The sequence below is a fragment of the Plutella xylostella genome, chromosome 20 (genome assembly GCF_932276165.1).
Source record: "Plutella xylostella chromosome 20, ilPluXylo3.1, whole genome shotgun sequence".
Classification (NCBI taxonomy): Eukaryota; Metazoa; Arthropoda; class Insecta; order Lepidoptera; family Plutellidae; genus Plutella; species Plutella xylostella.
Window position 1 is genome coordinate 3,378,500 of NC_064000.1, and position 13,551 is coordinate 3,392,050.

Below are 13,551 nucleotides of genomic sequence, written 5' to 3' on the forward strand. Positions count from 1 at the left end.
TTTGGTTATGGCTAACGTAGAGTCTTGATTTGTTATTTACATTTATTGTTAGCATTGCTATAATTTGAAAGCTCTTTTCCTTGCCATTTTCGATAGTTGATTATTTTTATTGCTAATAATTTACAATACAATTCATATAATTATCTAAAAGTAATTACAAAGTAACACGTTGCCGCACACTTTTTATGAAACAAAACGCAATTAACGATCATGTTTGGTTTGTTAAGTTGGTATTCGTCACCTACCAAGAAAAAAGGTTCCGCGAAAAAGCAAGGTTTGTGTTTAGAAAGGAATTTAGTGATAAAATACGCTGTGACGACATAATATTGAGTGAGATAACATGCGAGAGTGAATCATACAATAGTATACAAACTCGGTCGTCCTTTATCAGTGCAATACAGTGAGTAATGGTGTCCGCATCTCAGCGCAGTTTTCGACGGCCGTAACCCGTCGATTTACTATATAATATGCTGGGCAAACAGAACATAGAAGAGGAATTATGATGCCCATGGTGTATACGGTGTATGGCTTCGCCATATTCTTCATGCTCGCATGGGTGGTGCTGTGGTGCCTGCACATCCTGGCGCTGTCGTACTCGAAGTGGAAGCTCCACCGGAGCGTGGACCGCGCGCCGCCGGAGACGCCGTACCTGGGCGTCTCCATCCTCAAGCCGCTGTCCGGCGTCGACCCCAACCTGCTCTCCAACCTGGAGACGTTCTTCTCGCTCGACTACCCGACCTACGAGCTGCTGTTCTGTGTCGAGGACGAGCACGACCCGGCCGTGCTGCTGGTGCACAGCCTCATGCAGAAGCACAGCCACGTGGACGCGCGCCTGTTCGTGGGCGGGCTCAGCGTCGGCGTGAACCCCAAGATCAACAACATGCAGCCGGCGTGGCTGGCGGCGCGCCACCCGCTGGTGCTGGTCAGCGACGCGGGGCTGCGCATGCGCGACGACGCACTGCTCGACATGGTGCAGCAGCTGGCGCCCGACGTGGCCATCGTGCACCAGATGCCCTTCACCTGCGACGCGGAGGGGTTCGCCGCGGTCTACGAGAAGATCTACTTCGGCGCGTCGGCGGCGCGCATGTACCTGTGCGCGGACCTGCTCGGCATCAACTGCCACGTGGGCATGTCGTCGCTGGTGCGCCGCGCCGCGCTGGAGGAGGTGGGCGGGCTGGCCGCCTTCGGCGACTACCTGGCGGAAGACTTCTTCATGGCGCAGGCGGTGGTGGCGCGCGGCTGGCGGCTGCGCGTGGCGTCGCTGCCGGCGCTGCAGAACTCGGGCGCGCGCTCCGTGGCCGCGCTGCAGGCCCGCCTGGCGCGCTGGGCTAAGCTGCGGCTGCACATGGTGCCGATAACCACCATGCTGGAGCCGCTGAGCGAGTGCCTCCCGCTCGGGGCCGGCGCTGCGTGGGCCGCGTCGCAGCTGTTTGGTGCTGAACCTCTGCCTTTCTTTTTGGTGCATGTGCTACTGTGGTTCTTGTCGGACTGGCTGCTATTGTGTTCATCGCAGAATGGATCACCTCCGTTCTCTAAAGTAGAGTTCCTTTTGGGCTGGATCTGGTGTGAGTGCTGTGCGCCGCTGCTGCTTGTGACCGCTATCACAAGGCCCGAGATCTCGTGGCGGACTCGCTGCTATAAACTGGACTGGGGTGGTAAAGCCCATGAGTTGAAACCGAAGCTCAAGTTCTGAGTGAGATGTATCTTAGTAACAATATTTTGTTCTACTGCATGGTTGTACTCTCAGTTACGTATATATTTGGAATATTTTTATTCTGAATGGGTATCCTTTCAACCATGACTGAATTTGTGAGGAGTGTTTGTGATATTTATAAAATACTTAAGTTTTATTTAATTTTTATTGAATCATGGTCACTTGTTGCTTTGCTGAATGTGCTGTAAATATTCATTATAATTTGTTTGAGATGTTAGCAATGTGTAAATATTTGTTACTATGTAACAGAAGAATGTCAAATAGCAATACTTAATACTTGAATGTATAATAAAGCGATTGTTTAAACCTTATCAATTATGAAACCATTTTCCAATACAAAATGTCTATCTAACTTGAAGTATTGCTTATTTACCACTTCCAAAGAACCTTCATATTTCCATTACATTATTCATAGATAAACTATTGCTATCTACTGATGAACAACTGCTGTTTACCTAGCTATCTAGTATCTAGGGAGTGCCGAAACTTCCTGTATATTCTGTAAGGGCTAATATTTGCCGACACTAATGCTAGAGTCCTCCATAACGCATACCTAACTTTCCTGTATAAATTGGCCAAGTACCAACTAAAGTCTGTTTTTTAATCTCAGATACAAAATTGACAGATTTTTCGATTCCACGATGAAGTAAAATATTGTTCTATTGGCGGGAAAATCGACTGATGAACCGTTCAGAATCTGTCAATTTTGTATCTGAGATTAAAAAACAGACTTTAGAGTTACCCCAAAATCGAATGAACAATAGTTTGTTGTCGTGCCCAACATACACCCAACTAATAGGCCTAACTATAGATTAGTTTACTTCACTGCAATACTATCGATACGAATAATGTAGTTTGAAAATATAGTATTGAATTCCTTCAATTAACGATACTGGACTATAGCAACACTAAACCTCGCCATATATTATCATAATCCAACCTTCCCAGAAACATTGACTATCTGTTTTAAACAAAGATAATGCTGGCTATGTGTAATCTAATAAGATATACATAATGTATAGCTTAATATCTTTCCCAGAGCCCATTTCCCAAAATCGTGGCTACAACTGATAACACTGAGCAGTGAACTAGATAATAATGATAAGTTAGGGTGCCGGCACACGACCGACAATCGGACCGACTATTTGTAGTAGGAAAATAGAACATAGTTGGCCATACCGCAACGCAGACGTCCGATGAAAAGTCTAAGAAATAGATTGTAAATCAGAAAAAACGGGTTAATTATCTGCCGTAGGACAGTATAAAAAGTAGGGCATGTGCCGGCACCCTTATGAATCCGCACCGCCACGCCACGCCACCGCCAGTTGGTCCTTGAGTCAGACATGACATGACTATGTATAATGGCTTATTCATTGTTAAAAACAAAGCCACGGTACAAAGTAGCGGGTCAAACTACGTAGACGGGTCAATAATTAATGAAGGACAGAATGCTCAATTTTCATAACTACAGCGGAGGTTCTTGTCACGAAAACATACTTTTTATGAGTCGTACTTATTAGCTATTTCATGTGACTCATGACCTACCTGCATTAAACTGTTATGCCTGTTTATAAGCCTACGTACACGGTATTTGATCGAATGAATTCTTTATTTAATTCCTGTGTATCTTGCATATTATACGTCTATACAGTGGACTGCAACACTCACCTGCAAAAGACCTGGCTACAGAACCTTGCCGAATGTTTGAACTTGTCCGCTATAGAGCTGTTCCAAGCTACAACATCCCGGGCCCAAGTGGCCACAATGAGAGCCAATCTACGATAGTAGGTAGATGGAAGATTAAGAAGAAGTAAGCTGCAAGGAAACCTTACGCCTTCAAAATAGCAATCTCACTATAAGAGAGGTCAGGTGTCTGTGTAGGCGACTACACTCTACCATAGACTATATTATAGTCTATCTATGACTACCTAGCCTAGGTATAGCAAGTTCTTGGGTATAGGTATAGGTAACGCATGTAAAAATAAAGAACATGGCGGACAGATTCAAGCTCTCTTGCTTTAGAGCCGAACGACCACTGCAGGCTAAACTGAGTTAGTTTTGGTGGACGTTCGGCTTGTGTAGATCTGATTTCATCTTCCAACATCTCTTTCCCTTATGAAACGCCGCCATTTTCATAGCTTCTTTATTAACGAAGTACAGGTACCTGATCCGACTTCCATAATGTTCCTTTTTTCAGTAAGTACAACAGGTTCTAAACGAATCTTGAGGATTCATCATCCCACCGAAGCAATTTTATAGCGAACGTCATTCGTACCTAGAGCATCACTAACTAGCGATAGTCCTATTCACAACTAATATTCTCTTATCTTGGTCGGTCCAAGGCCCTATAGCTATGAATGGCAGTTTCGACTGAATTCGAACCTAAGAACTTCAGCACCTAACTACTAATGTACTAACTGCGTCATCTGGTGTTGAGGATAAATGGTTCAGCTGAAATCCGATCGATAAGTTCATGTAGGTGTGCGTAGATAATATTATTATGTATCTTTTTTGTGGGGAAAATGTCGAAATCCCAAATTCGGAGTGATATCTATAATTTTCCTTATCATTCTTGGAATTATGCTCACGTGAATCACATCAGGTAGGTGGTAACTATAGATAGGGCTTATATTTACTACTTACATGATATTGATAAGTATAAAATATGATAGCTAACGTACAGTGGCCTGCACAGAAACTGACCTCTCTTAGGGTTACATAGCTACTGAGAGTGTTTTTTTTGCAGCCCACTGTACCTCTAGACATTATTCATTTAGGTATGCCGTATGTGGTGATAGTAATATTTTCATATTTTTTTAACAAAGACTGCACCTACGATGTGCATATCCTAGACCTATGTACCTATGTATGTATATCCTAGTCTTGTAACAATACATGTGCTTGGTAATAGTAGGTATAAATTTTATACATAGTACAGATGCTGGGCGACGGGCGCCGGCGGAGATGCAGGTCGAGACGGAGATGGCGGGACGACCTGGACAAATTTGATAACAACTAGGCTGAGGGTGCACAGGATCGAAAGGTGTGGAAGATAAAAGGGGAGGCCTTTGCCCAGCAGTGGGAAAACAAGTAGGCTAAGAAAAAAAAACAGATATCTACCTACCTACATAGTGCCTGTTTATCCTTATCATCACACGCCTGAACAAAATCGGTAACCCCGATCGATGGTTAGGCTGCCTGTCCACCAGAGCGGAGCGAGCGGGCTAGCGGAGCGGTGTGCTGAGGCAGCAGTACAGAAGCCAGTTCAAAAATGATGCCAGCTTAGTCGTGTTATTTTGATATTTACCTATGTAACTAGTTATGTACCTTTTGTCTCTTTACGTACAACATATACAATACATGTTTTGCTGTTATGTCCGTCGTGTTATGTACTTATGATATTTGTTATAAGCAGATAATGCACGCACACTTGAGCATACACTACAAAAGTGTTTATAAGATAAATAACAATACCTAGGTAGGTACTTACATATCCAATCCATCTTACATGTCCCCCACCAGCATGTCCAATGCGTTTAGTAGGTGTATTATTGTTATAAATAACACGAAACTGTGCCGATGGTCCCGGGTTTGAACCCGGCCGGGGCACAAGTTGTTTAAAAGCAGATATTTTTTTTCTCAGATATTCTTCTTCCTAGCCTTCTCTTATTTAGGGTCGACTTTGTGCGTCATGTCACGCCCTTTTACCCTATCCTCTGTCATATCCCCATTCAATCCACACCACACTCTCATATTTTCTTTCACACAATCAAGCCACGCCACGTCTTTCTTGGTCTTCCTCTATTACGCCTTCCTTCAGGTCTCATTTCCAACACTTTCTTTGTAACATAGTTATCTTCTCTTCTCATGACATGCCCAAACCATTTTTTTTTTCAGATATTGTTTGTTAAATGCTCGTGTTGCGTGAAACCTGCAACCCAGGCAGTTGGCAGACGCCAAGCGTGGAGATTGTGGTAACTATTAAGAATTCCAAATTTGAACGAGATCTGTTACAGTGTATTATCGTTAGTACCTATATAGGTAGTTATATGAGGTGTGTGCGAGTATTTTGTTGTATATTTGATGAGAAATAAATCTAAAAACCAGTCATTCACGGCATTGAACACTAAAGAAGATTATTCTTATTTAACTAGTGTAAATTGAACTGTTAGTTTTCCTACGATACAACCCTGACTATCTTTATAGGTAGGCAGTTAAGCACACCAAACCAAGACCAAACCGGATAGCGTTTCGAGGAAATTCAAGACAGACTGCGGTTTCCCTATGTCACTGAACGGTTAGAGTTACCTTCCTAACTACTTATAACTAAGACCCCTTTTACACCTACAGTCGTCGAAATATAAGAGGCCCATTTGGACAGCTCCAACATGTATGGGATGACAGCTGGTGTCAAATCAAAATCATAAAAAATCTAAACAATAAGAAACTTTTTACTTTCGGCCGTTAAATAATAAGCCAGATTATGTGTCTCTTTATGTATTTCATCGAGTAAATCAAGAGTAAATATAGTGCCACAAACTTATCTGTTCCGGTGAGAGCGAACTAAATTGATCCATATCTCATTATTTCCTAATGAATTATATATTAATATAGATTAGAAGGGTTAATTAAAACCACAAGAGCGAATTACCACTACTGGCAAACTTAAAATCTTATAGAATGAAGAAATATTACATCATTCACGTAGCTGTCACCGGAACAGATAAGTTTGTGGCACTATAGCAAATTTGTGTAGCTGTCCAAACGGGCCATTTTGGGCCTATTATATTTCGACGACTGTACCTAGTAGAGTGGCGAGACAGTATGCTCGGCCAATGAATGGAACGAGTGCTCCGCCGAGGAAATACTGTCTCGACTCTCGGCCGCTCGCGCTCTACTCGGTAGGTGTAATCAGGGTATGGCTAGGGTACAGACTAATGAATGAAATGAAATGAAATCGTTTATTTTTCGACGTAGAATATTAGAATTACTTGTCAAAAGTCATAATCTACCACCATTTCACGAAGGCCCCGTCATTAAGGAGGAAAGAAATGGCGAAAGAAACTCCTCAGAAATGGCGAAAGAAACTCCTCTAATATTAGTACTACTTAGTTGGAGACCAGTGAAGTTGAAGTTATAGATAGGAAGCCTTAATATACCATGAGAAAAAGAAGAAACACTCTGGATATTATGGATTTAGTGTTCCCGAGTGCTGGCTACAAATAATGTACTTAGGTACTTACCTAGGTACCTATAGATATTAAACTGTTAAAGAATCATACATATCTTATAAAAAACTCGCAGTTGATTTGAATAGAATATACTTACCTAAGTACCTCTTAATTAGACAAGTCCGTACAAAGGTATGTACACTCGCGAGCAACCAAATCGACTCAAGCCTTCACGGCGCACATATACATTGATTTTCCTAAAACGATAAATGGTAAATATAAAAGTGATATGTCATTCGAAAGCTGAAGAATTAGGCTTTCAATTAAGATCAATACCATAAAAAAAAACTAAGCGCAGATTTAATGACGCATTTTAATTGCCCGTCAGTGTTAATTACCTCATTAGGAATCCACGCCTTGCGCTACCTGATCCCGCTATAAAACCTTTCCACATCCGGTGTACCTTATCAGTCGCTTGTTGCAAGTTGACCGGTACACATCTCGTTGCATTGTATTCCTTGTTTTCGCAAACCCATGGATACCACACCAGAAGAAGCTGCTCAAGTTGTTGCCTTGCTGCAACAAGGGTTAAGTCAGCGAGCAGTCGCTGCCCAGCTCCACTTGAGCCAGTCTGCTGTATCCCGAGTATACAGACGGTTCCAAGAGACTGGTGCCTTCAATCGAAGACCAAGAACGGGCCGCCACCGCTGCACTTCAGAGAGAGACGACCGCTTCATTGTCTCAACCTCGCTGCGCAATCGACACCTTACGGGCGTTGATGTGCAGCAAGAACTGAGACGTGTACGACAAGTGGCTGTCAGCGAGTGGACAGTGAGAAGACGCTTGAAGGAAGCCAACTTGACACCAAAAAGACCTGCATCAGGCCCCAAATTGACTGCAGGCCACCGACAAGCGCGTCTTCAGTTTGCTCGAGAGCATCTCGATTGGAGCATTGCGCAATGGCGGTCGGTCCTGTTTACTGATGAGTGCAGAGTGTGTCTGCATGGCAGTGACAGGAGAGGCCGGGTCTACCGGCGTCCGGGGGAACGATTTGCCCAATGTTGTTTCGCTGAAACAGTAGCATATGGCGGCGGTTCCTGCATGATGTGGGCTGGTATTTCTCTAGAGGGAAAAACCGCACTTGTTTTCGTGCCTGGAGGCGGCCGAGGAGGCGGGTTAACAGCTGATCGGTACATCACCGACATTCTACTCGGTCATGTTGTGCCCTATGCAGAATTTGTCGGTGAAGACTTCGTGCTAATGCACGACAATGCCCGCTGCCACACGGCACGAGTCAGTCGGCAGTTTCTGAGAGAGAAGGAATTGCGCACGATGGACTGGCCTGCGCTCAGTCCTGACCTGAATCCCATCGAACACTTATGGGACGAGCTCAAAAGAAGAGTTCGGGCCAGGAATCCAGTCCCTGCAAGCGTGGACGAGCTGAAGACAGCTTTATTAGAGGAGTGGGACGGCATTCCTCAGGAAACTGTCAAAAAGTTGATAAGGTCTATGAGAAACAGGCTGCAGGCTGTAATTAGGGCAAGAGGGGGCAATACAAAGTATTGATTTAAATAAATAAATTTTTATCTTAACATTTTTTGTTTAATTTGTATAATACGATACCCATACCCTTTTTTCCTAAATTCCCGTTTTTCCTACAATTGCGTTCAGACATCATTTATTTCAAAAATGATGAATGGATTTCAATAATAATGATATCAAATTAAAGCTGACATCTTAAGCTTTTAAATGACATATCATTTTTATTATTTCTATTCATAATTTTACTTGTATTAATGTATGTTTGCGCCGTCAAGGCTTGAGTCGATTTGGTTGCTCGCGAGTGTATAAATAGCTTAGATCTAGACTTCCTTTAAAAACGTGGATCACCTTGACAAACAGTTTCTATTAAAACTCGTTCCTATTTGGGCCATTATTTTATTTTGGGTACAATTCGGCATACTTTTACAGATATTTTTTTCAAAAATAAACTTCTTATTAATTAACCTTTTGTAGATTGCTTGAGGCTGTTTCCGTGCTTCGAGAATCGAACTCGAAACAGAGGGTAGTTAATGCTTCTACTGATGGAGTTAGCGGCGAATTGATAAGGCGCGAATAAAGGTTAAAGCTAATTTATTCACAACGAACACTATTAAGTTACAAATATAACAAACTGAATATTAGGCAATAAATATTAATAAGCAAAAGCCAAGCGCTAAGCGAGTAAGGAACTACGTGTATGCAGGATGATCGCGAGCCGCAGTGTGTAGTCCCCGCGCCGGGCCGCGGAGTGGCCGGCGGGCGGAGGTGAGGCAGGCGCGCGGGGGGTCGAGCGAGCCGGTCCGCTATTGTTCTAGCCGGGTGGCGTGATCTGTGCGTATGGTCCAAGCGGCATAAGCGGTAGCGGATAGTGTGGCGGAAGAGTCGCCACATCACTCCCCCGCTGAGACCGTTGCTACGGTCGATAGTAATCAGGGAATCTGACCGTACGACCACTTCTCGTCTTCCTTACTGGAGTTCCCGTTGGAGTTTCTGGAATGCTGCTTTCCTCAGCCATGTAAGCAGGTTTGATTCGGTCGATGGTGACAGTCTGCTTTTTGCCGTTGACATCTAGGTCGAAGGTTTTGGGTCCTCTTCGTAGCACCTTGTGAGGACCGGTGTAGGCTGGTTGCAGCGACCGGTGAGCTGGACCCTGGCGCATGAAGACATGTGTGGATGTGTTGAGGTCCTTTGGCACGAAGAATGTCCTCTTTGTGTTGTGAGCTGACGTGGGATGTGGAGCGATCTGGTTCATGTGATTCTTCAGCCGGTTGGCGAATTCCGTGACGTCTTCTGGTCTGGTAGATGCTGGAGAGATGAATTGACCTGGAAGACGTAGGGCTTCCCCGTACACGAGCTCTGCTGAAGACGACTGGATGTCATCTTTCCACGCGCTGCGGATGCCCAGGAGTACCAGGGGCAGCACTTCTGTCCAGCGCGCGTGTGAGTGGCAGGCTATGGCGGCCTTGAGCTGCCGGTGAAGTCTCTCCACGAGACCATTGGCGGCAGGATGGTAGGCAGTTGTGGTGTGGTGAGTGGTCCCCAGGAGAGCTGCGAGCGCCTTGAAGAGGTGCGACTCGAACTGCCGGCCGCGGTCCGTGGTGACGTGCTCCGGGCAGCCAAAGCGGGCCACCCAGCCAGACACGAAGGCGGATGCGCACGTCTCAGCAGTGATGTCCTGCAGGGGGTACGCCTCAGGCCAACGGGTGAATCGGTCGACAATGGTGAGGCAGTACCTGTAACTAGAAGATAACGGTAAGGGGCCGACGATGTCCATGTGGACATGCCGGAAGCGAGCTGTAGGGAGAGGGAAAGTTTGAAGAGGAGCGTTGGTATGTCTGTGGATTTTGCATCGTTGGCATTGTAGGCACTCTTTAGCCATCTGTCGACAGTCCTTTTTGAGACCCGGCCAAACGAATCTCTGTGCTACTAATCGTGCAGTGGCTCTTGCTCCGGGGTGACTGAGGTTGTGGATTGCGTTGTATACCTGTTGGCGAAATGTTATAGGTATGAATGGTCTAGGTTGAGTCATGGACATATCACAATATACCTGAGAGTCAGTATTTGCTATGGTGACTTTTTCAAGTTTTAGCGATGATCCACCCTTAAGTAGCTCTTGAAGTTCGTCATCGGTTTCCTGAGCGCGGGCAAGGGACTGGTAGTCAATGGATGTTCCTGAGATTTCTTCGATGCGGGAGAGAGAATCAGCCACCACATTGTCTTTGCCGGCGACGAACTGGATATCTGTGCTGAACTGACCAATAAAATCTAGGTACCTGAATTGTCTTGGCGAGCATTTATCACGGTTCGTGTGAAAGGCAAATGTCAGCGGCTTGTGGTCGGTGTATATCGTGAAGGCTCGAGCTTCAATCATATGCCTGAAATGACGAATTGCTTCATATATGGCCAGTAGCTCTCTATCATACGGGCTGTACTTCACCTGTGATGGGCTGAGCTTCCTCGAGAAAAAGGCTAGCGGTTGCCATGCATTTTTGCAGCGTTGCTGGAGTACTGCACCGATCGCTACGTCAGAAGCGTCAGTTTGGATGGAGAGTTCAGCGTCTGTGTTTGGGTGAGCCAATAGAGTGGCTTGTGATAGGCTTGACTTACACGCTTCGAAGGATGTGAGCTGCTCGTCCGTGAGATGCACTGGCGTAGATCCTTTTGTTTTGGGACCTGAGAGCAAGGCGTTTAGAGAAGCTTGTGTGGCTGCAGCTCCAGGGAGGAATCTACGGTAGAAATTCATCATTCCGAGGAAGCGCCGGAGTTCCTTCACCGTCTTGGGCACCGGGTACTCCTGTATGGCCTTCACTTTCTCTGGAAGTGGCTTCACACCGGTTGCTGAAACAGAGTATCCAAGAAAAGTTACTTCTGGCTGTCCAAATACACATTTATTTGTGTTGATGAGAACGCCATAGTCCTGCAGTCGCTGAAACAATGCTCTGAGGTGTTGCTGGTGCTGTTCAGCTGATTCTGAGTAGACTAAAATATCGTCTACGTATCCGTAGCAGAACTCGAAGTCTTTGAGCACCTCATCGATAAATCTTTGGAATGTTTGACTGGCATTTCGAAGACCAAACGTCATCATCGGGAATTCGAATAACCCAAACGGTGTGGTTATTGCTGTCTTCGGTATATCGTCCTCGAAGACCCTTATCTGATTGTACGCCTTAATTAAATCAATCGTGCTGAACACCTGCTTACCCGCCAGCTGGCAAGCGAAGTCCTGGATATGTCTCACTGGATACCGATCCGGGATGGTACGGGCGTTTAATGACCGGTAATCACCACACGGTCGCCAGCCGTCATCTTTCTTGCGAGCCAGATGTAGTGGTGATGACCAGGGGCTGTCTGATCTGCGAGCTGTGCCACTTAGAAGCATGTCATCGAATTCCTTTTTAGCAATCTGGAGCCTTTCAGGATCTAATCGGCGTGGGTGACTGGCGACTGGTTGCCCTGGCGTCGTGCGTATGTGGTGGACCACGTTGTGTTTGGGAGCACCGGGCTTACCAGCAGGACGGGTAATGTCAGGGTACTCACGTAACAGTTGGTGATATGGTGTGCTCTCCATCGTGGTGCGGACGGAGTTTATTTCATCAATGCCAGGATGTTGATGTGCGGGTGTGATGAGTGAGGTGATGCCATCCACTAGTCGTTGATTCCGGCAGTCGACGAGAAGGTTGTAATGACCTAAAAAATCAACACCGATAATCGGTTTCGTGACGTCAGCAAGGATGAATCGCCATTCGAAGTCTCGTCGCAGTCCCAGATCTAGATGTAGGTTTAGGTATCCATATGTGGCTATGATGGTGCCATTCGCAGCGTACAGTTGGTACCTAGTTTTTGTTTTTGGCAGAGTCCGGACGGCTGCTTTAGGAAAAACACACACGTCTGAGCCTGTATCAATGAGGTATTGTTGTTTGGATTTGCGGTCTGTGATGAATAGTCGGCCTGTTGAGTTGGGGCAACCACTTTCGGCCACTAGTAGCTGCCTTCCTGTTTTCCCGACTGCTTGAAGGTGCAAGGTTGAGAGCATTTGTTGGCTTTATTACCGAATGTGTAGTGGTACCAGCAGTGTGGGTGATTCTCCGGGCGTTGGCGAGAGCGGGAGCGAGAGCGCGATCGTTGGCGGTTGTGGGAGTTTGACCTGTGAGGACGTCTGCTCTGGTGGTTGCTTTGGTAGTCGTTCTGCTGTCTGTATAGTGCTTCCACCATGACTGTCAGCTGAGCTATCTTGCCTTCGAGTGACATACCTGCATTTGGTGGCGCGTATACTGGCGCCCGTGACGTACTGGCCACTGACATACCAGGCTGCACTATGTCATGCACTCGGTCAGCGAGCTCGGCCAGGTCCTCGATGCCCATCTTCGGTTGGGACGCTACGATGGCCTGCACGTTCGTCGGCAACCTGCTAGTCCATATGGTTCTGATGAAGTCGGATGGTACGTCAGGACCGGCTAGGCTCTGCAAATGTAAAAGAAATTGAGATGGCTTGCGATCACCAAGTTCTTCATGCTGGATTAGTTGCAGCGTCTTCTTTTCCGGTGAGAAGGACAGCCGCCTAATTATCTCCTGTCGCAGCTTTGCATACCTACCGGTCGCGGGTGGATTTTTTATTAAATCTTTAACTAACACGGCATAGTCTGAGTCCAGTTGTCCAACAATCGTATTAAATTTCGTTATGTCACTCGTGATCCCAGCTAAAGCAAATTGACATTCCACCTGGCAGAACCATACTTCTGGATCGTCTCTCCAAAACGGCGGCATCTTAACCCCAACTTTACTGACTTCGCCTGGGTATCGACTATCTCCGCTGCCACTTGTACTTGGACCACAGGCTAAATTACTCGAACTAGTATGGGTTAGATTACCTGGATTTGATCTGCCTCCGCCGCTTGGATTTTTTGCACTTGCACCACTCGCTGTATTCTCGTCACTTGTACCACCGGCACCTTCTAAAGCACTGCACGTACCAAATAGATTTAGGTCCAAACCCAGCTCTTCGAAAGACTTGCCGCTGCCTCCTCCGTACATCTTCTGCTGCGTTCTGTAGTCGAGGGTCACCAGTGTAGATTGCTTGAGGCTGTTTCCGTGCTTCGAGAATCGAACTCGAAACAGAGGGTAGTT

At 45.9% G+C, this 13,551-nt stretch overlaps 2 protein-coding genes across 2 annotated transcripts; one reads left to right on the top strand and one right to left on the bottom strand.

Moving 5' to 3' along the window:
• The first annotated feature begins 236 nt into the window (after positions 1–236).
• Positions 237–2,066, top strand: LOC105388871 (ceramide glucosyltransferase). The gene has a single exon (XM_011559898.3). It carries the CDS (start codon positions 500–502, stop codon positions 1,691–1,693), a length of 1,194 nt encoding a protein of 397 aa, XP_011558200.3. The 5' UTR covers positions 237–499; the 3' UTR covers positions 1,694–2,066.
• Positions 2,067–12,405: 10,339 nt separating this feature from the next.
• On the bottom strand, positions 12,406–13,191 carry LOC125490063. The gene has a single exon (XM_048628083.1). It carries the CDS (start codon positions 13,189–13,191, stop codon positions 12,406–12,408), a length of 786 nt encoding a protein of 261 aa, XP_048484040.1.
• Positions 13,192–13,551: the final 360 nt, after the last annotated feature.

Bases quoted from the DNA above. Each gene is read 5' to 3' on its own strand.
- LOC105388871 (XM_011559898.3), top strand. From the start codon at position 500: ATGATGCCCATGGTGTATACGGTGTATGGCTTCGCCATATTCTTCATG.
- LOC125490063 (XM_048628083.1), bottom strand. From the start codon at position 13,191: ATGCCGCCGTTTTGGAGAGACGATCCAGAAGTATGGTTCTGCCAGGTG.